The sequence below is a fragment of the Streptopelia decaocto genome, assembly GCF_964273445.1.
Source record: "Streptopelia decaocto genome assembly, chromosome: 5".
Classification (NCBI taxonomy): Eukaryota; Metazoa; Chordata; class Aves; order Columbiformes; family Columbidae; genus Streptopelia; species Streptopelia decaocto.
This window is the reverse complement of record NC_138659.1, coordinates 62708129-62734418: the sequence shown is the minus strand read 5'-3', so window position 1 is coordinate 62734418 and position 26290 is coordinate 62708129. Positions and strand designations below refer to the sequence as shown.

General features: G+C 37.5%; 1 protein-coding gene across 2 annotated transcripts in view; it reads right to left on the bottom strand.

The window, feature by feature from the left end:
* VTI1A (vesicle transport through interaction with t-SNAREs 1A) overlaps positions 1-26290 on the bottom strand; it is a 266769-nt gene that overhangs the window by 210227 nt on the left and 30252 nt on the right. For both annotated transcript variants that reach the window (XM_082054239.1, XM_082054238.1), the window contains exon 4: positions 2708-2785. In XM_082054239.1, coding sequence (XP_081910365.1) covers positions 2708-2785 — 78 coding nt within the window. The remainder of the gene's footprint in view (positions 1-2707; positions 2786-26290) is intronic.

The following is a 26290-nucleotide window of genomic DNA, read 5'->3' as shown; positions in this document are numbered from 1 at the left end:
ATCCAGAAGTTGAATAATGAAAGGATCCAAATTGCACCTTGTTTATTTCTAGATACTCAATATGGTCATACTAGTGGGTACACATCAAGTTCCTTTTTGTCTTCTCCCTCCACCAGAAACATTCTGCAAATGTTATCATGATGCTAAAGACCATACTTAAAATGTACAGCTTATATCTCATTTCCCTTGCATAACGCCCCAATCTAACCAGATATTCAGTATTTCTGTTGGCAGATTTTACCAATAGTTGTGGATTGGTACAGGAGCAATTCTGAGCTGAGCTGTTTTTTCAACAGCTCCTTTGTTGGAAGAGGAATCCCTCTTCTCTCCTCTTTCAAAGTTTGGTGACTAAATTAGGGAAAAAACCCCACCACCTTTCAGTTTAACTAATTCAAGCTAACCCAAACCGATCAATAAGTGAAACTCTCATATATTAGGGTGAGGGTCAGTCCCTCTACCTCTGTTTATTTCCATCAAATAAAATTAAAGCAAGAATTTGAAACATCTTCAAATATTTTATATGGCTGAAAGTTATACCCAAGCATCCTTTCATCATCTCGTTCAAGCTTTCCATTGATATAATAATGTGTAGGAGTGAAAGTGTATTAAACCTGGGGTTACTGAGTTAAATACATCGAGATAACATGTTCGCTATATGGTAAGTACCCAAACCTCACACTTGATTTAGACAGTTGCACATTCTGACAAGCTCAACACCAGACTGCACTTGCACTCAATGCTTGTACCCATAACAACACACATGTAAGTACAAATAATGATATTTTATAAGAAAAAGGCTGTGATATTTATTATTCAAACAACACAATAAAATATATATTTTAAAATATTGGCATACACATATTTAAAAGAAGTTAGTTGACCCCTTTATGGTGATATTTCATAACTTTTCAAGGAAGAAATGAAAGAAATTCAGAGCTTTCAAAGACATGGGGGTAGTAACTTCAAGCTGGGTTACTACATAAACTCCTTTACCACCCACATTTTTCTTCCACTTGAGAAAGAAGTCATTTGGAAGAAAAAACTCAAGTTGACAAATGGCTGAAAGTATAATCGGGTTCCTTGAGATGAGACCATGTTTCTTCCACCAAGTTTAGAAAAAAGATCATAGCTCGCAAAAAGTGCACGTGAACCAGTTATTAAACCATTCCTTAAAAAGTGAAAATAAAATATTTTATCTCATCCCTACACATAAGATATTCTGTTATAAGTAAAGCTTCTTATCACAATTGCCCTTTTATGTCTGAATTCACACAATTTTTTCTTGAAATGTAAAAATAGCAGCACCTTAAAAGAAATAAAATGAGAATCATAATACTTTCACAGGACTGAATTTACGATCGCGACATGCAGACTGTGAAACTTTTCTCCCTGAAATCATCCTTTCCAGAAACTCATTATTTAGGGATAAAAACCCCTCATTATTTTATTCAAATTTTGCAATCTCCCCTTGCTATGATATATAAATCTTCCAAATTTAACCCTTTGCATAGAGTTTCTGTATACTACAGATATATTGTATCTGGTGTAAAATTTCATTAATGTATGCAATAAAGTCTATTACAGAGTTTAAAACTTATGCAGTATTTTAACCATGCTGTGTAAGATTAAGGATTAAGGGGTCTGTGTTTTAAAATTCATTGTACTGAGATAAGTTCCCAAGCCTTTCTTTTTTCTAGTCCTTAGTGTAACTTAGCTTATATTGAGAGTAGAAGACAATAAAAAATCCGTAACATGGTTCTGTTTCCTTAGTTAATATTGCATTTATCAAGTAACCATTTAAACAACCTTCACTTTTACTACTAAAATAATTTAAATTCTATCTGGTCAGAAGGGAAAATCTGATATTTAAGAAAACTTTCATCTAACATCCAACTCAAAACGCACAACTTTGATTATAGCTGACTTAATTTTCAAAATGAAACAAAACATTCTGCTTTCAGACAGAGGTTGTCAAACAAGTTTCAGCACCAAAAGAAATATTAACAGGTGGGTCAGTGTCCCCTGAATATAATGTTGCTTTTAGAATTTTCAGTAGTCTAGCAGGATCCTCACCATAGTGTTCAGAACAACAATATGGGTACAAGATTTTTAAAAAGCCTCTGGATTATCGAGCTTTCCTGCATTAAATGAGACGGATAGCACTCTGCATTCTAGTACAACATGCGTTACGAAAGCATGCTCTTATTATTACATCTTGTGGTTTTGGTACAAGGAGAGAAAATCTGTTTAGGGAAGGAATCACACAAGGAAACTGAGTGGGGTACTACCTAATTCTGAGAGCGCACTTCCATTTGTTTTGCCTGCCAGTGTTGATTTAATTATACTGCATTATTATCAAAGCTGCATTATGTACTTTTTTATTCCTTTTACGTGTGTTTGAGGTGAAGACCTTGGCTTTGTCGGCAAACAGCGCGTTTCAAGTTATTTCTTAAGTACTAAATAATAAAGAAAAGAGAAGAAAAGATTTTTTTTAAGATAGCAGACAGTGATCACAAGTTAAAGGGTTAAATGTAAGATCTCCAAGAAACATTTTGAAGTTGATTAAGACCCCAGCTTTGCATTAAACAGTATCACTTCCACATGAGTTGTTGCTAATGCTGTTAAGGAGCAGCTTGAGAAGCCCAGTGTGGCAGTGACCTCCTTCACCCTCCAGCCACCCACTAGGGCTTCTTGATTAGCATCCTACCTGGTTCTCTGAGGAATTCCCGTCATCCCCCAGGAGCTCATTCCGCACCTCATCACTGTAGGCGATCCGTGACCTTTTCTGTAAAACAAAAAGAAAAAAGGGTTAGGAAGTAAAGCTCCGATGCCATTGGTATCAAGGCTGATCATCTTAAACCTCGAGAGCCCCCTAATGGATACCTATTTGATAAAAAAAAATCTGCAAGTAAAAGTTATTGAAAAGTTCTTCAACTGCTGATAAATCTGCAAAGCAAAATCTTAGCACTTCTAAGACAGTCACATCCTCAACATTTCAGCAATGAAAGGAGCTTCAGTGAAGCTCAAGACACATAATGTGTGATTCCAGTTCTGACAACCAGGAAACCTTGACAAGAAATACACACTAATATCAGAAGCATTGAAGAAATGCACATGTAGGAACCAAATGCATTTTTCTGAAGAACTTGCTGGCTCGATTTAGAACTCAGCATAACGCTACAGTGATGCCACTAAATAAGAACTCAAGACTGAGCTGAACAAAACACGTTTGACAAAACTGGTTGAACTTAAAGATGTAGAAAATTAACAAGCATTTCCTATGCTGCTAAGGTTCTGAAGGCCTACAGGGAAAGGACCAGAAATCATCAGGCAAAGGAAGCAGAGAAAGCAACAGCACAAGGAAACACTGGTTTACAGCAGGTCACGGGAACACCACAAAACTGAGACAGTCATTCATTAAATCGTTATGACAGACAGTCGTTACTCACAGCTTATGAGCACCAGATTTGCTCATGAACTGATAATCATATTGATTTTAAACTACATCAAATGCCGAGAAACGGAATGCAAATGTCTGAAGATCACCAAGGTGGCACAACATTCAGTGGAACAACGGGGAAGTCCACTAGGACATCAGCCCAGCTTTCAATTTTTTTTGTTGGCCAAATAACAGGCCCTGACTAAGTTAATGTTCCTAAATTCACCATTAAAAGAGGAAAGGATTTTTAACATATTGGCCAAAATCTTTTTATATTTGTGTGCAGTTATGATCACTTTTTCACTTCATGAGAGGAAGAAAACCAAGGTAGCAAGAAATAGGCTGTAGGGCCTTCATTTATCACTGGGAGCTTCCCGCACACCCTGCCATGGTGGTCACTATCAGCAGGAACTCAGTAAAACAAGTCCCTCCTCAAATGTTCCCTCATTGCACAATCATGCCAAAATAAAAGGCAACTGGGACGCAGGAAATAACCCACTAGAAATTATACTGAGCACAGTGCAATTCATTACATTTGTGACAAATAAATTTGGAAGTAGGTTATCTGTTTCACTAGGAACCCAGCAGTGGAGTAAGCCTTGTATTGGTCATCTCAGAGCAACACATTTTAGCTCTTTTTCCTGTATAGTTCACCCTTTACTACCATCATCACCGTTACAGTGCTTACCAATTTGCGCTTCAGTTCCTCATGCTCAGATCTAGATAATATATTAAAGCTACAGATGTACGTACCAAGGACAAAGCATTCCATGGGCCTACTACAAGAGCTGAATTGTGCCAAATCTTTTGGAGATCTCAGCTGTCACAGTTTCACACTAACCAAGCTAAAGCAGTCTACAGCATTAAAGGAAACGAGAACCTTTAAACAGGCTGTGGTATCAGAGCTGCCTGTTTAAATTATTCATTTCATCACTATGGGGGACTAAAACACTCCACAGTATGCAAAAATATCATATGGAGATAGGTTTTGTTTTTCTCTTTTTTCACCAAAAAGCCAACAAATTGGCATAGATTGTTCAATTATATTATTTTCCTATTATTATTTGGTACACATCAAACAAGGAAGAAAATTACAAATATATACCAACAAATACCTAATCTTCTTTTCTGATTAAGATTCAGTCTTCCCATTTGAGGTCTAGTAGTTCAACTGCACAGTCTCTCCCTATTTAACAAAATGACTCAGCCCCATTGATTCTGTTAGTGTTGAATGTATTTATCATTATTAGGCTGAGATGAGGAGTATGATGCCTCATGAGCTTGTTCTCCGGTGAAAAAGTTGCCTAATTACATGCAGAGAATGAGAGGGTCGTTGGTTACACATCATCTGTTTGAAAGCTTTAACTGGCTGATATTCTCATTCATAAGAGACTGCATGAGAGAAAGGAAAATGAATGTTCTTCACAGGAGAGAAATAAATGTTAATAGCAATACAATTTTTAAAGGTCCTTTATAATCTTTTACATCATCATCACCGAACTTAAATATATTTGTATCATTGTTCTTTCATTGCAATAATCTGTCATGATCTGAAAATCAGCAATTATATTAAAAGAAATAACCCTTAGACTACAATTAGATGTAACTCTTTGCCATAATCAATAAATAATTTGATACTACTTTTGATCACAGTTTCACTACCAAATGAATCAATATTATAAAAGCAAAGTCCTTTGAACTAAAGTGTTCATTTGTTCTTTCAGGATTTGTCCAAAATATCAATATCTTGAATTACTATTCTTATTTTTATTAAAGCAATATTGGCTAACACTTTTCAGTGTGGCTATCAGAATTAGTTCAGTTCATCTGAATTCTACAATTAAATAATGTTTAGATTTTTTGTTTTAGTTCACACCTATCAGCTGTTTATAAATAAGTATTTTAGCCAAATGCAAGAATGATAGTTTGAGCTGGAAATGTCACACACTCTGCTACAGTTTGAAGGAACCCAATTCATAATGCATTTTATAAATAGTTAATGACTTCTATACATAAGCTAACCAGGCAAATCAAGAAATTGTCAACATTTTTAGTCTTAGTTGTCAGTTACCACTGTCTACTGGTACTTTATATGTATGTTTCTAGAAAAGACAGAAGCTTTACAGAGTTTGTAATCCAAGGCACTTCTGGGCAGCTCAGTATAGGTTTAAGAGCTTCTGTGAGCAGGTTTTTTGTCTGTAAAGGTCTGTCATATAGAGAAGTTCTCCCTGTATTTTCTTATATATGCAGACACAAAGAGTTTAAGCACACAAGTGTTTTTAACTCAGTTTACGTGTTTGCACTCGGCCGCAGCATGCACACAAACACACAATGACACAAAAGGGTTAAGCGACTTTCCACAAGGACTTCAAGACAGAGAAAGTTTCAGGGGCTGTTTTAAATGTACTACAGTACCCAGACCTTCTGACAAGGAAGAATTTCTGATTCCAGGCAGATCTCTCTCGGTTTATGAACAGGATTTTTGCATAATGATTGGGCGATTTTCTTAAAGCCCTGTTCAAACAGATACACTTGCTCAGTTCTGTCTGGCAATTTGGCTTTAAACAATCTGTCTACTTGACCCAAGCCTTAACATTTCCCAATAGAACTGAATGTGTTCATGGGCAAGCACAGCTAAATTAGAATTGAAATGAATTAACTCAGCTTAAACTAATTAAGATCTGTGATCTGCAGTACCACCCCCCTGTATGATTCTACATGTGAAGTAGGGTACATGTAACCAGACTGTAAGAATTCTGCTTATACTACTAATCTGAGCATAACAATGAAGTTCGTCTATTTCTAAAGCATATGAGAAGTTAATTTCCATGGCCTACACATGGCAAAGCAATTGCTTAAATTGCCTCACCTGGGAATTTAATACAATGTTATCATCAGACCAGCCACACTGTAAATAGATTTATAATGCTTTCCATGTGCTAGGCTAGGTTGCATATGAATTAAGTAATGATCTGGTATTACAATACAATCAGCTAGTTCCCACACCTGGCAGACAGGGTATTTTGCTAAATTACTACCTATACAGATACATCACAACATAAAAAAACAGAAAAGGGAATGGGAAGAGAAACAATCTACATGGTGTATGACCAATTTTTACGTGGCAACCAAGATGTAGATAGAAAGAGGTATCCAAAATAATCTGTTTCCAACATCTGCACAACAGAACACATACTTATTCATTTCTATTCAATTTTGGCCTAATTTTCCACATTCTATACTTTAATTACTCATCCCCATTCTGAAACGTTCCCATTAGTGAAGGCCAGAACTAGCCAGTGCCCCCTCACTCCAACGCGCTCTCAGCAATGAGCCAAATAATTGATATGAACCATCGCACATTTTCATCCCTGGACTAAAGAACAGTTTTCCCCCTCCTGAATGCCAAACAAACAAGCAAACCGAGGTGCATTTCAGACAAAAGACCCAGCAAATCCTCCCATCCCAATCTCTCAATTTTTCAGGTTCAGTGTTTTAAGAAGAGATTAAAGAGATTTTGTGTGTGTGTGAAATATGCATAAACAAATTAGGTTTATTTATCCACAAACATCTGCTTTCATACAAAACTCAACAGAATTTCTTAGTATATACAAGAGGTTTAAAAAAAATCGTCAGGCATCTGTTTCAGAGTCTGGCCCTGCTCTAGATGTTAAAAAAGCACAAGCAGAAATAATTTGTAGGAATAAATTACACTTTATATTGTGTACTTTGCAACTAGTGAGTTTTGCCATTGCTCTTGCTAAAAGCAAGGTGAAAGAAGTGACCCGATCTTCAAACGGACTGCTAAATACTGCAGCATTTACACTTTCATCTCTGCCTTTCAGAATAGATACTTAGCTATTTTTTCCTGAACAGAAATGCAAAAGACACAGTTTAACGCATTTAGAAGAAAAATAAGTGATTACTTAACAATCTTAAATCTTGTATTGAAACCGAAACACAAAAACACTTTTCCAGGATGTGAAAATTGTTGAAATTGCTTAAGAAATTGTGTTCAGACTTCAGTTTTCAAAACTTCTACATTTCTCTGCAAAGATGATACAAGGAACAGTAGACTGGACACTTCAGAGTGCAATTCAAAAGGGATTTTCCTCTTCCTCAGTAGCCTGGTTCTTATCAATTGCATGTACGAAGCAGGAAAACAATTACATAGTGTTAATATACAACCTCACGCAATGCTGGATTTTCAAGCATTTCCTTATGAAAATAAAAGCCAAAGCTGGTACATTTTTGTCCAAAAGGAAATAAAACCTAGTCTACAAATCCTATGAAACTTCCAATTGAAAGAATCGATTCAACAGTATGCGCTGGCAGGCAAAAGTCAATGTCTAAGCCCCTCCTGGTCTTGCCTGCCCTGCCTGTATGCACAAAAAAAACATTGCAGGTAACTCAGAGAGAAACACACAACTTAAAACCTCTATTCTGCCACCCCGTCAAATGTCTTCAGCTTCCTACAACAGCAGAGAAAAATCCAACTTCAAGTGCTAATGTGAAATTAATGCAGAGATACAGTCACCCATTTTAAGTAGAAGTCACAGGTCTATAAATCTTCTTTTCAATAATCACCATCAAACACGCTTTTGGTTTCATTACGGGGTGAGGGCAGGGAGGAAGGTCAAGCAAACCCTCATGAGGATACAACACATTGTATTATGTTGGTCATAAAAAACGCAGCTTGTGCCCACAAACTGGTTCCATCTCAAACTCGTGACCAGCGGACCACGTGTGCCAGCAACATCGCTGATGCTTGAACAACCTGCTGGATTGCACGTGCTGTAGATAGAGACCTGTGAAAGCAACGAAACTGATTGTTCCTCTGCATTTACAGAGTAACAGATGATGCCTTCTATTGTGAATAAGACATTTGGGTTTAGAAAAACAACTTATATTTACCTGAGCTGTGCCTTTTAAACTTAACAACCTAGACAAGGAAAGATTTTTCATAATTCAAAAGTCTGGAACTAGCTGACCTCTCCCCCACTCCGTGTTTTATGGGATGCTCAAAAATTCACTGCCATCATTTCCAATATACAGAAGACCATATCTATCGAAGAGTAATATAATGAAATAAAAGTATTACAAATTCAAGCAAAGAAAACTTCAGATAAGCATTGTTTGAGCTTGGATAGCACTCTCCAAACATAGCAATGAATAACTCCCCTCAGCCTCATGGGGATTTTTGCTTTTGTTCGTTTTGGTTTTGGTTTTTGTTTCTTTGGCTTTTTTTTTTTTTCTTAATATAGCTACTCATATTTCTGCTGGTTGGAAAAGGCAAGAAGAAAGGGCAAGTGCAAGGTTGGAGAGGCGTGAACACCCTCTCTCCTCAACTCAGATGACAGCTGGAAAACAAGGATACCTTGGCACTAAGACCACATCTGATACAGGTTCAAAGTAACCCACAACTTGGCTATTTCTTTCAGGTCTAGAAGGGTCTAAGTGGGATAAATTCTGTCGTTTATAGCACAGGTCCACACTTGGACTTCAAGGCAAAATGGACATGCCTAGACTGTGGCATCAACAACAAATCTGGATGCAAAGAATAGGAACAATCAAAATTTAAGCCAGTTTTGTTGACAGAGAAATTGATTTTCAACCATTTTCAGGCTAATCTGCAAAAATGTTTATGGATGTCAATATGATCACTTAAGTTTCTATATCAAATCCTAGAAGACCCCTACTCCTAAACAGATTTTTAAAAGTCATGTCAGGCATTGGAAGTCAGTCATTAACATCATATCAGCTGCTGTTCTTCTCCAGAAGTCTCTACTAGATATGAATAACTTCAATTTAAAGATCAGCAAAACTAGAACTAGAAAAGTAAGCCTATTTTGAATATGGTTTAACTACAGCAGAACTTTGCACTTAGAACTGACACATGCACAGAATAAGCATTCAGGTAAGAGTTACAAGTTTCTCTGCAAAATTACCTGTTAGGGAAAATTGTTAAGGATGACAGTGAAATAGAGAACTAGTGCCTTTTTCCAGTAAAACACCATTTCTTTTATGAAATCTTCATTGGCCACCTCAATTAATCTCCTTGTTGTAATGACCTAACTCATCTATCTATCTATCTATCTATCTATCTATCTAACTGAAAGCTTGCTTTTGTTCCTTTTCTTGTGGTTTGTTGATGTTGGGGGGGCGGCTGGTGGGTTCTTTGTTTTGATTTTGTGGTTTGGTTTTGGTTTTAATAATGCCTGTTACCACACAGCTTCATTTAATCATTTATCCAGCAAACGCTATTTAGGGGACAAGGAGCAACTACACAACAGGATCATGCACTTCAGACTGTCTTGTTGGCCAAAGCCTTTATGCTGTGTCGTAGGTTCGTAATTAAGACAAATGTGTGCTAAATCTTGGAGATGGAAGATGAACTCCAGTGTATTGGAGAAAATGAAAATATGAAGCCATTTTCATCCAAGGGGAGAAGTTTATCCTATGAAGGGCAACTTTTAAAGGGAATGTTCCAAAAGACAGTGAAGCAGGGAGAAAAAAAATCTCAAGCAGGCTTAAGATTTTTGAACTAAGTAGCTGACACTAATTGGCTCATGCTAAATGATGATAAACATTATCATCTTTGTTTCAGCCAGTATTTTCATCTGGAGCCTAAGATCCCGTTGCTAACAGTAACAAGACATCTGCTGGTACTTTCCACCAGCTCCTTCCTTTCCCAGAAAGAAGCGTCCAGGTGTTGGTTCCTTCCTCCAGCTGTTGCTGAATGGTCTGTATCAGGCTGTACCTGCACCCTCTGGCCAGACACTACGGACATCAGCAACTGGAATGGAAAGTCTGTAATTGGGCTGAAGCAGTTGGTGTTTTCAATGCTACCATCATCTTTTTCAGCTCTCCCACTCCCTGGATTTCTAGCACTAGGTAAAGCCTAGGAAAGCGGGTATTTTTTTAGGCTTTTAGGCTTTCCAGTTAAAAGCACAGTTTTGCTACAGAGTTCAGGTCTATTAATAACATATACATTTTGTCCACTGTGAACTCCAAGAGTAAAGAAAAAGGAAATCATAAAGCCAGATCTCATTTTGGACACTTCGAATGAGGGCAAGGCACACGAATTAGATGCTTCCAAGGCAGCTGAATTGTCCCACCTACATTTGTGCCACTCTGATAGGATCTATTTTAAAACAAAGAAACTTCAGCAGGCCTGTCCAAAAATACTTTTTGGTGCACAAAACGCTATTTATAGGCATTGTCCTTTTTTCACCAAGCACACACGCTCTCTCTCGGAGGTATCTTTCCACCTATATACCAATACATGTTTTTCCATTCCTGAAACTAATACAGAGAATGTGAAAATTTCAGTCGAGACCTAAAAATATTAATCATAATATGAAAAACTCAGTTGAATGAGAGTAGCAGAGGATAATTTCTGACTTCAGCATTAAATGCAAAATAAAATAATGCTCGATGCAAAGCATAATTAAATAGAAAACCAGCATAATTAAGGTGGTTTGCATACAAATTACCCACATGGTGTTCACTCTGTATTTCAATGCAGCTGTTCTGGCCCATAAGCACATTAGCTCAAACTATTGATTAATAAAAAGAAAAATGAAAAACCCTTTGTGTAGAACACAGCCCAGTCGAAACTGATTTTGGACCTTACTGTCCATGTTTCCTGAGTTTTTTATTTTGTGCCCTGACATGATTTAGCTGGGATTCCTTTCATTCCATGTGTACTTACACACAGACACATTGTCTTATATGAGAAAGAGAAAAATTGCCTGAGTTAAGTAATTTTAGTAGTTAAGTGGTCACAATTGGGCTTTGAAGTTTGCAGCAGATTGAAGGAAGAGTAAATCTGTACCTTCACTGCTCCCCACCAGGCACTACTGGGACAGAACCAGTTGTTTCACGCTGTGTTAAATCAATAGCTAATATGATAAAATACCAGCCCGATGTTCAGACATGTCATTTTCTGGCTTTATCACAAGCTGATGATTAGTTGTTCTTGCTTTACACTACCTGAGATAAAAGTCAATAACAAATCTACTACTTATAATTTATCTAACTAAAGTCCTCCTCCTTTTTATACTGCCTCTGCATTTGAGCTCCTCAGTCTCCCCCATTCAGTGAAAATACTTGTAAACAACATCCATTCCTTAAAGTGCATAAAATGGATGGAAAATAAATTATTATAATGCATGTATCTATATCAAAAATAGCCACCCCTTCCCTATTTGGTTTATTTCTTCAGAACTTAAATCTTAAGCTTTGCAACACAGTGTAACAGAAAGGGAGTATATTTATACAACATATTGGTATTTGCAAAATATTTGGCATTTAAAGTGTCTTTCTGATAGACAGGCTCCAGCTAACTTGTTATTTTTCTCCTTACCTGTAGCGTAGTCAGAAATTCTGCCTCTAAGTGGACCAACATACAACAAAAAGAATAATGAGAAACACTGATACTGGCAGTAGCTCATTTCCCAGTAAATATTGATGTCCAAACTCAAAAAATCCACTGACTATTTCTGTGTTGTCCCTGCTCCTATGTTGTCACCAGCAATGCTTACACATTTCTATTGATCTTGCTTATAGCTGCCTAGATTTTCACTGTCAAGACAATGTACTGTGAACGTTAAGGAAAACCTCGCTTTATGTAAGACTGCATAAAGACTGCCATATCAGTCAAAGCTTCAATTAGTCCAGAACTTGTACTGCCTCCTATAGTGGCCATTAATGGATAACAAGGGGAAATCTTAAGGAACACAGCAGAGATGGAACGATTCTCATTTCAGTAGATGCTGCCAGTTTGTGATGATCAGCCGTTCAGGGAGTTTAAGATACATCTAAGATCTTCATACTTAATAAACCTTGATGGTTACTGCTTACATAATACCTCTTTTATTCAAATAGCAGCTGAACAAGCATTCATGTACAAGAAGAGAGATGCTCAGATCTCAATATCAGGGCAAAGATTAAATTCAAAAGTTATCCCACTTTTCATTTGAACAAAACTAAAGTGAAGCTCCGATAAAGAAGGTAACAAAGAAATATCAATCAAAAGAAATTAGTTTATATCAGAGAATATTGTAACATGGGACACATATTGGCAAGATGAATTTAATTCTGAGGTTCTCATCTTTACGGGGTAAGCTCCATAGAAAGAGAAAAATTATCTAATGAATCGCTTTCCAATTTCTGCTCATATGGGTCATTTGCTCTCCCAATCTCTTAATAAACTATGGCAAATATTCAAATTACTCAGATTAGAAGAGTAGAACTACACTCCATAGCTATACCTCTGCTCAGCCCCTTTGAAGTGCAAGAAAGGCCCAGTACCATTTGACCAAACATCTGTCCCTCCACCCCACCAGCTGTTCTTGTATGGTACAGTTTAGAACCTTCTGGTATAACAAAGCTGTTAGCATCAAATACAGATGATCTGATACAAAGAAAAACAAAGTTTGATAGCATATGGCAAACACAGTATTTCCAACTCCAGTTCATGAATCTGACATGCAAAATCCACACAGAATGAATATAAAGACTGGAAGAGAAAAAAAAAAATCTAAGTGTGCAACACATATCTGGATTTTTGATTCCTAAGCATCCAGGGACAGACCCAAATTTAGGTAATAATCTCCAGTTAAAATTTCAACTTGAAAATGAACTCAAGGTACAGAGAGTGATAGCAACCATTCCATTAAACTCTAAAGTGACATATGCACCATTCTTTCCCTGTCCCTATCATTCATCAGTCTTCTATCTTACATCTCCCACAGTTTGTACATTCTCTCCCCAGTTTGTCACATACTTTCTCCAGTGTGATCAACACTTACCTCTTTCTACCACAAAGTGTGATGGAACATCACGTTTGCTTCCCTTTCCCACCACTCATTTTGTCATTCCCTGCTGGTTCCCTCCCCCTGCTCAGATATTCGACTCCCCTGGTGACCTCCCTTGCTCACATCCCACAGAGGATCGTCCACCTTACAACCAACAAGAGGAGTCATCTTGAAGAGCCCATGCTGCCATTTTTCTGTTGTCATTGTTCATTGTTACTACAGGCGGCTTTATGGTTCTATAGGAGAAGGGCAAGCATTATAACAGCATCACAACAGTTTCAAAGACTTTTGAAGTAGCGGCCTCAAGGAAAAAGTTTAGGTTATTGTTGGGTGACAGCTTATATTTTTGTTCACCTCAAGCGGAGATGTATATACCTGATAAGACCTAAAACAAGAACTGTTGACTCTGATCACAAATGTGCATTTATTGGAAGCATGATGATATGAATCTACCTATCCATATATAATCTTGTTTTAAAAACTTATTGAATATCAGTTTGCATGTTGGAAGTATTTTGTTATAAACTTTCTGCAAGAGAGATGGAGAAATTTCAATAAAAGAAATAACTCAACAGGTAAGATGTATTTCAGCCTGAAAGATCAAGAAAAAAAGAGAAAACTGGTTCCGACTGATCTTAAACACACTGTATGATGAACTATCTATGCTTTTATCTATTTATTTATGTAGATTTTGCAAGGCATAAAAAATGCACAATCACTAGATTTGAATTAATAGATCAGAAACCTACAGATATGAGAGAAATAAGCAAGAATTAGGGTCCTTCAGGTGATACTTGCAAATAAATGGATACAGAATTAACTAGTACATTTGTGTATTAAAAAATTCTCATACAAACTGGCAGTGATTTCCTACTCAAAGATATCCTAAGAACTTCCAGCTGTCCCATTATACACAAGTTGCCTATAAATATGTCCTAGGAGTAAAACATTTTAACAAGCAAGAAGTCTTTAAAACTAAATGCATGGCTTGGATGGCTGTGAACCTGGGAAAAACCTGTCCTGCAGTGAACCAGAAGAGTGACACTTGAGCATTAACTCTAAAATTAAGAGATGTCACAGTTAAGAAGGAAAAATTGGATGCATAGTTACATACAGCTGACTTGGGGAATATTTGAGGATGAAAAGTATTTATTGTACCGTAAAACTATTTTATCAGAAAGTGTTTGCTAGACCACTAGGATTCCTAGTTTGGATTTCACATTATTGATTTAACCACCTCATCAAAAGGAGGATATTTCAGTATCGGATTTTATCCTTGAAGAATCATTGCAAGGGGTCATTAGAAACCAACACATGTTTTCCTAAAGAGTATTTCCATAGGTGACCACTAAGGCTCATATGTTTGTCTGTAGCACCGTGGAAAACACAGTCCAGACCTGGTGGCTGGATTTCCTCTTACACTGTATTAAGGATCAACTTTCAAATCTATAATAATCCAAATTAGGTTCTAAGCAGACAAAATCCCATATAAGCAAAAATTGCCAGAGCACCCCAAACCAGATCCACTGAATAATTTATTTTGGCACTATCTGCTAAAGGGGAAGAAGCATTCTAAGAATCTTCTAATCGCTCTAACTTCATATAGGAACATCCCCGGTGTCAGCTTCCCATTGTTCTCAGGGGTTAGACAGTCCCCATTGTTATTAAGAAGAAACTACTGGTCCGCTATCTCAAAGAGAATGGCGCGCATACCTATTTTTCCTTTGTCCGTTTGATTCATAGACCTGAGGAATATGGATTACCTCTGTTATCTGCACAAACAAGCTCTACTAAAAACTTGGCGTTCAGGCAACTTTTATCTTGGGGACCCCAACTCGTACTGTTAAGCAACACAGAGCACCTATCTCGATTGAACTTTCAGACAAAAAGACTTTTGTCAGATGTTCAATTTGTATTGGGGAGCAAGCCAACAAAAACAAAAGTCATCAATTTAAAACAACAAACTAGCCCCTGTGTGCTGACAGGAACAAATTACTATATTCCAAATGAATAAGAATCACTGTAGATCACAGATCCTCAGTGTGAACACTATACAAAGGGTGAAAAAGTATTCCTCAAATTAATTCTTTCTAGTAAGTCCATGCTCTGAGACAAAGAGAAGCAGCTGAGTACAAATAAAATACAACACAATACAAATAAGATTATAAAAGCACATAAAGAAGTACAATCAGAGAGAAATTTATTATTTAACGACTGGTAGTGCCAAGACAGGAGATGAGCAAAGACTCATTAGAGTTCAAAACTGATTTTTTTCAATTGGTCAAATGGTGCAGCAGTTTGTTGTACTTAAAACAACTCCAAGATGTGGTTTCTTGGCAATGACCTCCCAGAGGCCGAGAGCACTGCGGAGGTGAGGCGCGCAGCTTTTCGGGCAAAGATAGAAGTAGCTGCAAAAACACAATAAATTTTGTTAGCCCACCCTAGGAGCAAAACTGATTTCTGTTCTTCCACAAAGCACACAGAAGGTCTAGCACAATCTTTTCAAAGAAATCTTCTGATCACTCTGTAATTATTCCTTTTCGAGTGACCCCATTCCATAACACATCATTCATGAAAAGACCTTGAAAACACTTTCCCTCTGAAACTTGGTAGTACACTACAGAGACCTTAGCATTTGAACTAGGAGTTATTTTTCCTTTGTGGATTATAGCACTTAAAAAAGAAACTTTCACCTGCAAGCTAATTGGAATGAAATTTGTCTAAATAATTTTTTCTGATTCTTTTATCTGCTGTTTACGATATTCTTTTGGTTTTATATCAGGGATTTTTTTTACTCAGTTAAACTCAGCTTGTTCACTTATATTCCATCTTCCCTGACAAATAAAAGAAGCTGCAATCTCATCTTTGTGACTCTATAATTTCCTACGCTAAAAATTATTATGATGCCAAAAAAGCAACATGAAATAATAATGTAAAGTTGATCACGTATAGAGACGAAATTATATAAAAACCAACCACCCTGATAAAAGGCAATACCACCAATAGCTACAGTGATGGAAAGAGTATGCAAAATAAAGTAAAAAGTAAATAAATATTTATATACTTAAAAGTCAACTACTGGCAAAATTTATAGAAAAGGCCTTTCTAACAAACCCTTAGCAAAAAGGTAATACTAGAAAAGTGAAACTGCAAGCAGATATTTTTAAGTTAATTTGTGTTGGGCCATTCCATTATCTATGTTAGGTACATAGTGATTTCAAAGACATAGGGTCAAAACCTATTACAAACCACCCTTGTCCCCTCATTGAAAGACTTTCCAGAGAAACTTCAAACAGAAAATTATTCTACCACTTGATATATCCAACATTGTAAATATAGTGGATATTAAAAAGACAAATGGTTCAAGAAAATATTGTTCGCAAAAATCATCTTGAACTCTATGTCTGATATCTCCATTGGTTCATTAGAAGTAGGGAAGCAATAAAACATCAGATTTTTATGTTGCAATGTTTGCAGCTTTATTTTCTTAAGAAAAAAGACACCACACAGCCCCTAAGTTATTTCCACATGGTCAAGGAGTTAAAATACTCAAGAGTCAAAGCATATATAATCTCACATCTGTATGTTTGCCAACAGAAAGAATTTTTCCAAACAAATTACTTTGTGTTAACAGTCTCGTTCGTATAATGGCTGCATAAGCTTCTTACCCCGTACTGAATGCAAATCATCACAAAAGCAAGGTGAGGAACTGCAACTCTGCACCAGTTTGATTCAGTTTGATGAATGCAGTTGAGAATTTCTTCAAAAAAGTTATTTGCTGCCTCTTCCCCTAAGTGCTCTTCAGACGATGTTTGCAATTCACTCATCTTCATTCAGCACCTTTCAGTGGTTCTCTCTCAGTCTCATAGATTCCTGAGCCCTGCAAAAGAATGACATGCCACCTTCTCTGTTTGCCTCTCAAAGGGTGGTGCTCTGGCAAGGCTGGTCCTTCTCCAAAAGTATGTGGTATTGTCTTCTATTATGTTAAAAGAGAGAAATGCTGATAATACAGTGTGCCCTTTTTAAAGGTAAGAGTTCTCTTCTCACAATGCACCGTGCTTATGGGTCTGAGATCCCACGAGTTTTTTTCTCCCCTTCCACTATATTTGGACTGGAAACCAACATCTACCTTTTTCTATGCCTCTTCATCAGGTTTTGGTTTTGTTTCCAATGATCTTGTAATGAAAGCTTCCAAACTTACCAAAACCTTCAAACAAATTCCTGTTGTCCCATTATCACATTTTATTTAAAACATTTCTAAGTCTAGAGACCTCTCACATAAGACACATAAAACAGATTGTCCCCTGGTTTCAGCTGGCACAGAGCTCATTTTCTTCCTCGTAGCTGGTGTAGTGCTGTGTTTTACCTTTAGGATGAGAAGAATGTTGATAATACACTGATGTTTTGGCTGCTGATAAGAAATTTTTATATCAAGTCAAGGACTTTTCAGCGGGAGGCTGGAAATGCACAAGAAGCTGGGATGGGGCACAGGCAGAACAACTGACCCCAGCTGGCCAAAGGGATATTCCACACCGTACGTCATCATGCTCAGGATATAAACTAGCGACAAGTTAGCCAGGGGACTGCTGCTCGGGAACTGGCCGGGTATTGGTTGACTGGTCGTGAGCAATGCATTGCGCGCTGCTTTTTTTGTATATTCTATTATTATTATTATTTTCCCTTCCCATTCTATTAAACTGTCTTTGTTTTAATCCACAAGTTTTACTTTTTCTTTCTGATTCTCTCCCCTGTCCCACTGGGGTGGGGGTGAACAAATGGTTCTGTGTGGTGTTCAGCTGTCTGCCCGGTTAAACCACAACGCAGATCTTCACCGCACCACAACATTACCACTGAAATTTTCAAATCACATGATGATACAGATGACCTTACAGGAATATGGAAAAGGGAATTTTGTACAAAGAAATGTTGTTATAATAATCCTTTCTATGAGCCATTCAACCCCAGGACAGCATTTCCAATCCATATAACATAACACAAGATTTTCCTTTTTCCATTTTGAGTTACACAGAATGAGACGCTGAGCTGTAAGGTCACTGGCACTCCCACTTGTACTTCTAGGTTTATAAATGCTAACACTGAATAACATGTCATTCTTCTGGTACGGGGCACGAAAGAAGACCTTGACTATGTGTTCACTGCCTGGAATTGCTTCAGTTTGAGGAACCCGAACAAAAGAAAGAGCAGTGCAACACTAGGGGCCCACAGCTCCACCTCTGTCTTAACTAAATCATTTGTATGTAAATGGTATAGATGTAAGGCACTAGTCAAGTAATTAACAAAAATGGTGGCAAGCTAGCTTTAAGAAAATACAGATGAGCCACGGCACTTTCAAATTTGCTTTTTACATTATGTAGAGATTATAAACAGGTTTTACTAAGCGTTGAGCAGTTACAGATACTCAGCATCTTATCCTTGGCTGTAGTATTAAACAATCAAGATATTTTTTGTTGAACGCTACTGTGATTAATCTGAAATCTTGATGGTCATAATCTATATCTTACAGGAGAAAGTGTAAATGTAAGATGGTTTACTCCACTGCTCCACTCTTTCCCTTTGCTCTCCAAATCCTACATACATTTTGAGAAATTGGCATGATGGGCAGCAGATGTGATGCCAGCCCTTGTCCCTGCTTGTATTAGAGAGTCAACTATTTGTATGACCATATCAGAGAAAATGTTTAGAAAAGGAAATATGTATTTAAACAGCAAAATGAAAGATAACATACATAATCCAGGCAATATACCTGCACAGGTATATGCTAGTCCTACTTAGTAAATGGAAGGTGAAAAAAAAGCAAAACTAAAGTAATTGTGAATCACAATTTCATTATTTCCTGTGATAGTAAATAATACATTTGGCAGTGCAAAATTTTTTTCACATTGTTACAAAATTGGTTTACAATTGTCCTGGTGATGGTGTTTATTTCCTATTTAATCAATACATGATTGATTTGCAATCAAGACATTAATTTGAAAAATCCCTAATATGTCTTTAGATTAAAGGCTATGGAAGAATATATAAACTGTATTGATAGAAGTTATTCAATGTACCGAAGCACACGGCTACCTGCTTCTTGTAGTCATTGTCTTTTTCTCATCTACTGGGAAAAATACCATTCTGTCCAAACCTGAAGTTTTAATACCTTCCTTGCAGGACTAAGACCCTTTTACGTGGAATTCAACAGCTGAAGCACAGGTGAACAAGATCCACCTGCATCATTCAACTTGAATTTTGGAAACCTGGCATGGGAGGAAATCCTTTGGTGAACAAGTATATGAGGGAGATGGGAAGAGACTGATCAAGTGCTCATTTCTTAAACAGAAAAGGTAAGAAAGCAACTTCCCTGGCATGACAGTACTTAACAAGACAAACCCCTTCAAGTCTCAATGGCTTAAGTTCTTTCTAATGAGACTTCATTTGGGGAAAATATCAAACTTTTGTCACTGCACAGTGACAGCATTCCTGTCATATTTTCCTATTGAATGAGCAGGGAATATAGGAACATCAGCTATGTGACTGCATCAATATGCCCTTTGACACAGCTTTTAACAGAGGAACAGGGCTGAACATCTAAAGACCAAGTACTTCAGTTTTAAAGTTTTTAAATTTAATTATTAGAAGTATAACATAGGAAAACAAAATACTGGTTTATTTTAAAACAAGTAAAACAAATGTGTTGTTGCACAAACCTGATACCAGGAAAGTTGGTGTATTTTTCACTAGCAAAGCCAACGAAAAGCTCAAATACTTCAGTTCTTTGTGCGGAGAGGAAATCTGTCTGACTTTAAAGCCTTTGCTGCAGTATGGCCACCAAGCCTGAGGGAGTTATTTGAGCTCTACTGTATTACAAATAACACAGTAATATTAGACAACACTGTTTCTCATTAATACAAGAGCTAAGGGGGAAATACTAGGCTTACTGTGTAGTTACATAGTTATAGTAAAAAAAAACAAAACAGTCTGAGTGAACTGAATTGTCACACTCAATAGTCCACTAAATACTAATTCAGACAAAAGTTGCACTTCTAACAGAGCACTTTCATAAAACTCAGCTATAAGTAACAAACAGTAATGATGATTATGACAATGGGTATTATAAATTCTCGATTTGTATATAACATTTAATGACAAACATGAGACTTTAAATAAAGCATAAGAAGTTTATATCTATTTCTTTAATTGCGGGTCTCTGTTCAAAGCTCTGCAAACTGGCAAAAAGAAATCTAAAGGAGGTCTGTCAATGCAACCTTTTCATTTGCAGATTGTTTGCTAGTTGGCTATTATATGTATTTTAAGTGCTATGTTTTAAAAACAAAGGTCATATGGTAGCAGTCTGATCCCCAGCTGGATGAGTCATGTATAACGAATACCACATAAAAGTACAGCCTAATACAAAGTTCAAAATATTTCCATTTACAGAGCTCCTCTCAATGTTCATACAAAGTGAATGAAATTTATTTATATTCCCAACTAAGTATTTGCAGTGTTTTCTTCATTTAAGTTATATTATTTCCAGAACTAGTGATCACACCAGAACAAAGGAAGTCTTATTTATTTTCTGCATAGTCTGAAGGTAAATATGTTGATCTATCAACCCAAACAAACCAACATATGCCTGCTATGATCTCAGGTTTTTAGTTTGGATTAATGGCCAATACTTATGCAAGCAAAAAAAAATCACCATTCCCAGAACCAGAAAGTCCAGACACTTGCACTGTTTACACCCAACCTGGGTACAACCCTGTAAAAGTGGCTGCATCCTCTCCTGCGTTACTCAGTCAGAAAAAAATACAATTCACAGAGCTTCAGACAGAAGGTCTATCAGTATCCAATAAGAACCACTATTAGATGCCCAGAGAAAGTGTAGAAGTGCATAACACCTGTTTGGAACCCTCTGCACGTTCACTCACCTTGTGGTGGTCTATGGATCAGGCATTTCCCAACTTTGATGCGCTCTCTCTTCTGTTTTAAGAAGACCGGAGGTATTTATTCCTTAAATTGGCAAATATTTCTTGAAACTAAGTAATCTTCTGGATTTCACAATATTCTGTAGCGATGATTTCCATGATACAATAACATCTTGTGTAGAAAAAAACTCTCTTGCTTTTTAATCTCTTATTCAGTAAATTGATTTGAAGCCACCTGATGCATATTATGAGCAACAATGAATAACTGCTTGACACTGACGTCCTCTATATGCCACTTGATTTATATAGTAATTTCTCGCTCTATCCCTTACATTTTTTCCCAGCTGAAGAATTTCTGCCCATTACCCTGTTCCTGATCTGCTCCAGAATTTTAATCATCAACAGTAGAACTGTGTTCTAGTTCTGCTGGATCTTTGGGGAACACAGAATCATAATCACACAAAGCACTGAAGAGTCATAAACATATGTGGGTAGAAGCATGTTCTGTCTCAACCTCTATTCTTTCCCTGCTAACTCTTAAACTCTGATTTTCTTTCCTGGCCACTGTTGAGTTTGGGCTTTATATTGCATTTTTACCAAACAGTAACCTTCCCCATCATTGGGAATACAAAGTCAGATTTGATTTTCTGCCAGGTGCATCACTTTATAATTATCAACAATGAGCTTCACCTGTGAGTTTAATGCTCAGTCACCCAGTACCCCAAGATACTTCTGAAATAATTAATTTAGCTTTCCATTTTATTGTTCTGCATATTTTAGTATCACCAGTAACTTTGTCAACTCTTTCCTCTTTGTATTAAGATCACCTGCAAATATGTTGACCAACACAAATGGGAAGCTGTGGGACACCACTGATGAGTTTCTTCCACTGTGAAAATTGACCATTTATTCTTACACATTATTACCTATTTTTGACCTGATCTATGAAGCTGTCTTCTCTCTTATGCCACAGTACCTTAGTCTAAAAAAAAAAAAAAACCCTTTGCTGAATGGAAATCTTGTCCATACAGAGTAAACTTGTTAATTTTGCTTAATTAAAGAGAGGTTCAAAGTTGCATACATCAAGAAAAATGCAATGGAGTGAATTAATTAAATGAAGGGTACAAAGTGCAGTTGTATCTTCTAGACACTGACTAGTATTTATTTCCCTGAATATATCCTTAGAAATTCCTTTTCAGCCTCCAAACAGATTTGAGCCACACAGCTTCAAGATCTGGTGCATGAATGCATAACATTTTTAATTTATTTATCCTAAGGAGAACCTTTGCTGACACCTAGCAGATAAATGATTAATTGCACTTCTTACCATCTTTATGGAAGCCATGTATCTGATATTTTAGAGCACAAAATGAAAAGTTTATCCAGATAGGGGATAAATGGCATTCAAATGCACAAAAAGACACACACAAAGTAAACAGAAGTACAAGTTAGAAGCAAAATGGAGTATTTACCTAAAATCACATATTTGGAGATAGATATTCTCATTAGTATCTTTCCAAACATCTGCTCACATCTAAGTAGATAATAGCGTTAAGACACAAAAAATAAAAATCCATGCGATGCAGGAAGGACTATATAACTTTAGAGGCCTCACAACTTACAAAGCTTTACTACTAACACTACTAGAGCAGGACCTCCAACCCAAAAAACAATAATGTCCAGTTACATAGGAAGAATCAAATTAAACAAAGTGAAGGAATCTTAATATGCACCAAAATTACGTAGTCCCATTTGCTGCACGAAGTTTCCAGGCACTCCGCACCCCTGCTCCCTCCTAAGCCTGACAGGGGCCTGGGAGCTGGTCCAGAGCATGAGGCTGCTCATGGCAGAACCATCCCATCCCCTTCTCCCACCTTCACACCCAGCCCTGATACTTCTTGCCGCCACAGGTCTTCAGTTCAGGTCTCACACTTTCACTCCCCTGGAGCAATGACCATTAGAGACTCAGCCAACTCCAAGGTAAACATTCATGGGAAAAAACAACAAAAAAATACCATTTACACATTTGCCTCCTTCTTCATTGTTCTCATCATTTTCTGAGTCTAGGGAAAAACACAGCTGAGTCTCCCTCTGATTTTTTTTCTTCCTCTGACCTTTAACTCCTGAGCCACAACGTGGTAGGGGAAAGGGACCTGGGGGTCCTGGTGGACAACAGGATGACCATGAGCCAGCACTGTGCCCTTGTGGCCAGGAAGGCCAATGGCATCCTGGGGTGTATTACAAGGGGGGTGGTTAGTAGATCGAGAGAGGTCCTCCTGCCCCTCTACTCCGCCCTGGTGAGACCACATCTGGAATATTGTGTCCAGTTCTGGCCCCTCAGTTCAAGAAGGACAGGGAACTGCTGGAGAGGGTCCAGCGCAGGGCAACAAAGATGATTAAGGGAGTGGAGCACCTCCCTCATGAAGAAAGGCTGAGGGAGCTGGGTCTCTTTAGTTTGGAGGAGACTGAGGGGTGACCTTATTAATGTTTATAAATATATAAAGGGTGAGTGCCACTAGGATGGAGCCAGGCTCTTCTCGGTGGCAAACAATGATAGGACAAGGGGTAATGGGATCAAGCTGGAACACAAGAGGTTCTACTTAAATTTGAGAAAAAACTTCTTCTCAGTGAGGGTGGCAGAGCACAGGAACAGGCTGCCCAGGGGGGTTGTGGAGTCTCCTTCTCTGGAGACATTCAAAACCCACCTGGACATGTTCCTGTGCGACCTCACCTAGGCGTTCCTGCTCCAGCAGGGGGATTGGACTAGATGATCTTTTGAGGTCCCTTCCAATCCCAAACATACTGTGAAACTGTGTAATTCCTGTGCTGGTGATACAGCCCCACATTGAAGACACCACTTCTGACTCAAGAATCTCTCAGTCACAATTGAGAAAGGCTGGAAGGGTGTAAGAACATCATCGGTACACACCTGCTTTACCCTTGTGCTCTTCTCCAGTAACCTCTTACTCACAGAGAAACAACATGAAGTTATACAGGCTTTTGGTCCGACCTAATACAGCCATTCTTACAGTAGCTGGGGATATACCACTGTCTTCTAACTATTATGTGAAGTGTTTGATAGAGATTTCAACTGTGATGTACTACTCTGTTGACCTTTCTAAGATATCCCATCTCTCTCAACTTTATCAATAAATTCCTATAGGAAAATTTTACAAGACCTACATTTCACTAACTTGATCACCTCCAGTATCTATAATACTATTCTTAATGTTATATATAATTATATAATTGCATATTTCCTTGGCTATAATTTCAGTTCCACTTCAATCTTGCCATCCATCTACCCAGTATAATTTTAAAATAGGAAAATTCATTCCTTTTAGTGAAATGGAATAAGAAGTTGGAGTTTTCGTTGTTTGTTGTTTGATTTTGTTGATGTTTTGTTTGGGTTTTTTTGTTTGCTTATTTTTGTTTTATTTGGGTTGTTGTTTGTTTCTTTGTTTTTTGTTTTGGTTTGGGTTCTTTGGTTTGTTTGTTTTGTGTGTTTAGTTTTGTTTGGTTTTTTTTCAGTAAGAGCTGTGCAAGGTCAAATGGTTTCCCAGATTGCAGAGTCATCTTGAATCATACAGCAGAAAAAGATGATCTGTTCCCAAAGACCTTTCCAAGGAATCACTCCAGACCTTCTTGCATTACTCATTCTCTGCAACATCCAGCACTTTAAAATCTTCAACATAACTTCTGCCCCTTTCTCCAATAACTTGAGTATTAACTTTGCTACCAGTTTCCATTTTTATTACTTTAACTGTTAGGCCCATCAACCCCAAAAACACTCTGGATATATTGGTTGCTCAACCATACTGGAATTTCACATGAAAGAAAACACGTCAACGGCATTCTCCAAATGGCAAGTGATTTTTTTCCGAATTCACAGCTGTTCAAATGCTACCTTGCTAAGACTGAAACATGTTTCTTGAGACAAGATCTTGTCAAAGGATGAAATTTCAAAAGCACTTATATAATCTGAAAAAACAAGCCCTCATGAACCATGAAATGAGGTACAGGTTTCAACGTATCATCCTTTTACAGGTTACTCATGAGAATCTGAAAATCCTACCTGAAAAGACATAAGAGTAGAACTTTTAAGAGGTCTAAGCTGCTCAGCTCCGAAAGCCATTGAGGATTGAGCACTGACTTCTTCAGGGTCCTTTCTGAAAAAATCTCAACCTGTATCTTTTAAGCTTCCACAGGTAAAAGCTTACAGCAGCTACAAAAGATGGCTTGACAATGGGAGAAAAAAAAAAAGATTATAAAGATGGCAATGGCAGTCGTCAGAGGTAATGCTGCTGCATCTTCCAATAGACCCAGTGAGAAAGCAGCTTTTGATGGTGGCCTCAGAAGCAGCTTAATCTTCTGCACTGGGGCATGAAGCCGCTGCAGTGTGGACTGCGGTAAGGGAGGAAACAGATCAGGAGAAATAAAATGAAGGAAAAGACAGAGAAAGCAGCCTACCATCTAATTGTATCCTTGGTGGAAGAGAAACTTAGCAAAATATCAAGATGAAAAAAGCTTTAAGCCAGCACCTTCCCCTAAATGCAAAGAGGGGATATTAAGCTAATAAATACTGTCTCACCAACCTGCAGCAGTCAGACCCCTCCCCCTGGACTCTCAACTGATAATTAGGTGAAGGGGAACCAAACTAAAAATTTCCAAAGCTTGGCTTCCTTCAAGCCTGATTTCACCATGGAACAGATGCAGTAAATATAATCAGATCACTGCAGATTTGGTATTTCTATACTCAAGTTGTAACATGGTTTTCCTGAAATGTGACTTTAAAGGCTGCATGCACATCCACATCGGTTATACAAAATAACCACTGCAAACACTATACCACTACATTGACTCCTACCTGAAGAAAGCATTACAGAACGAAAATATTCTGTTAAGATACTAAGATATCACTTCAAGGTCTTTTCATTGAAGTGGGGACTGAGATACAAATTTACAATGCTAACTGGCCCACAAGAGGCACAGAGAAACCCTTCACTTTAAAGGAGGACTTCACACCAAGGACAGTTTCAAAGAAGCAGATCTAAAGCCAGGGCATTCCACAATTTTGCCAAACTTTTTATTTTGGAAAATAT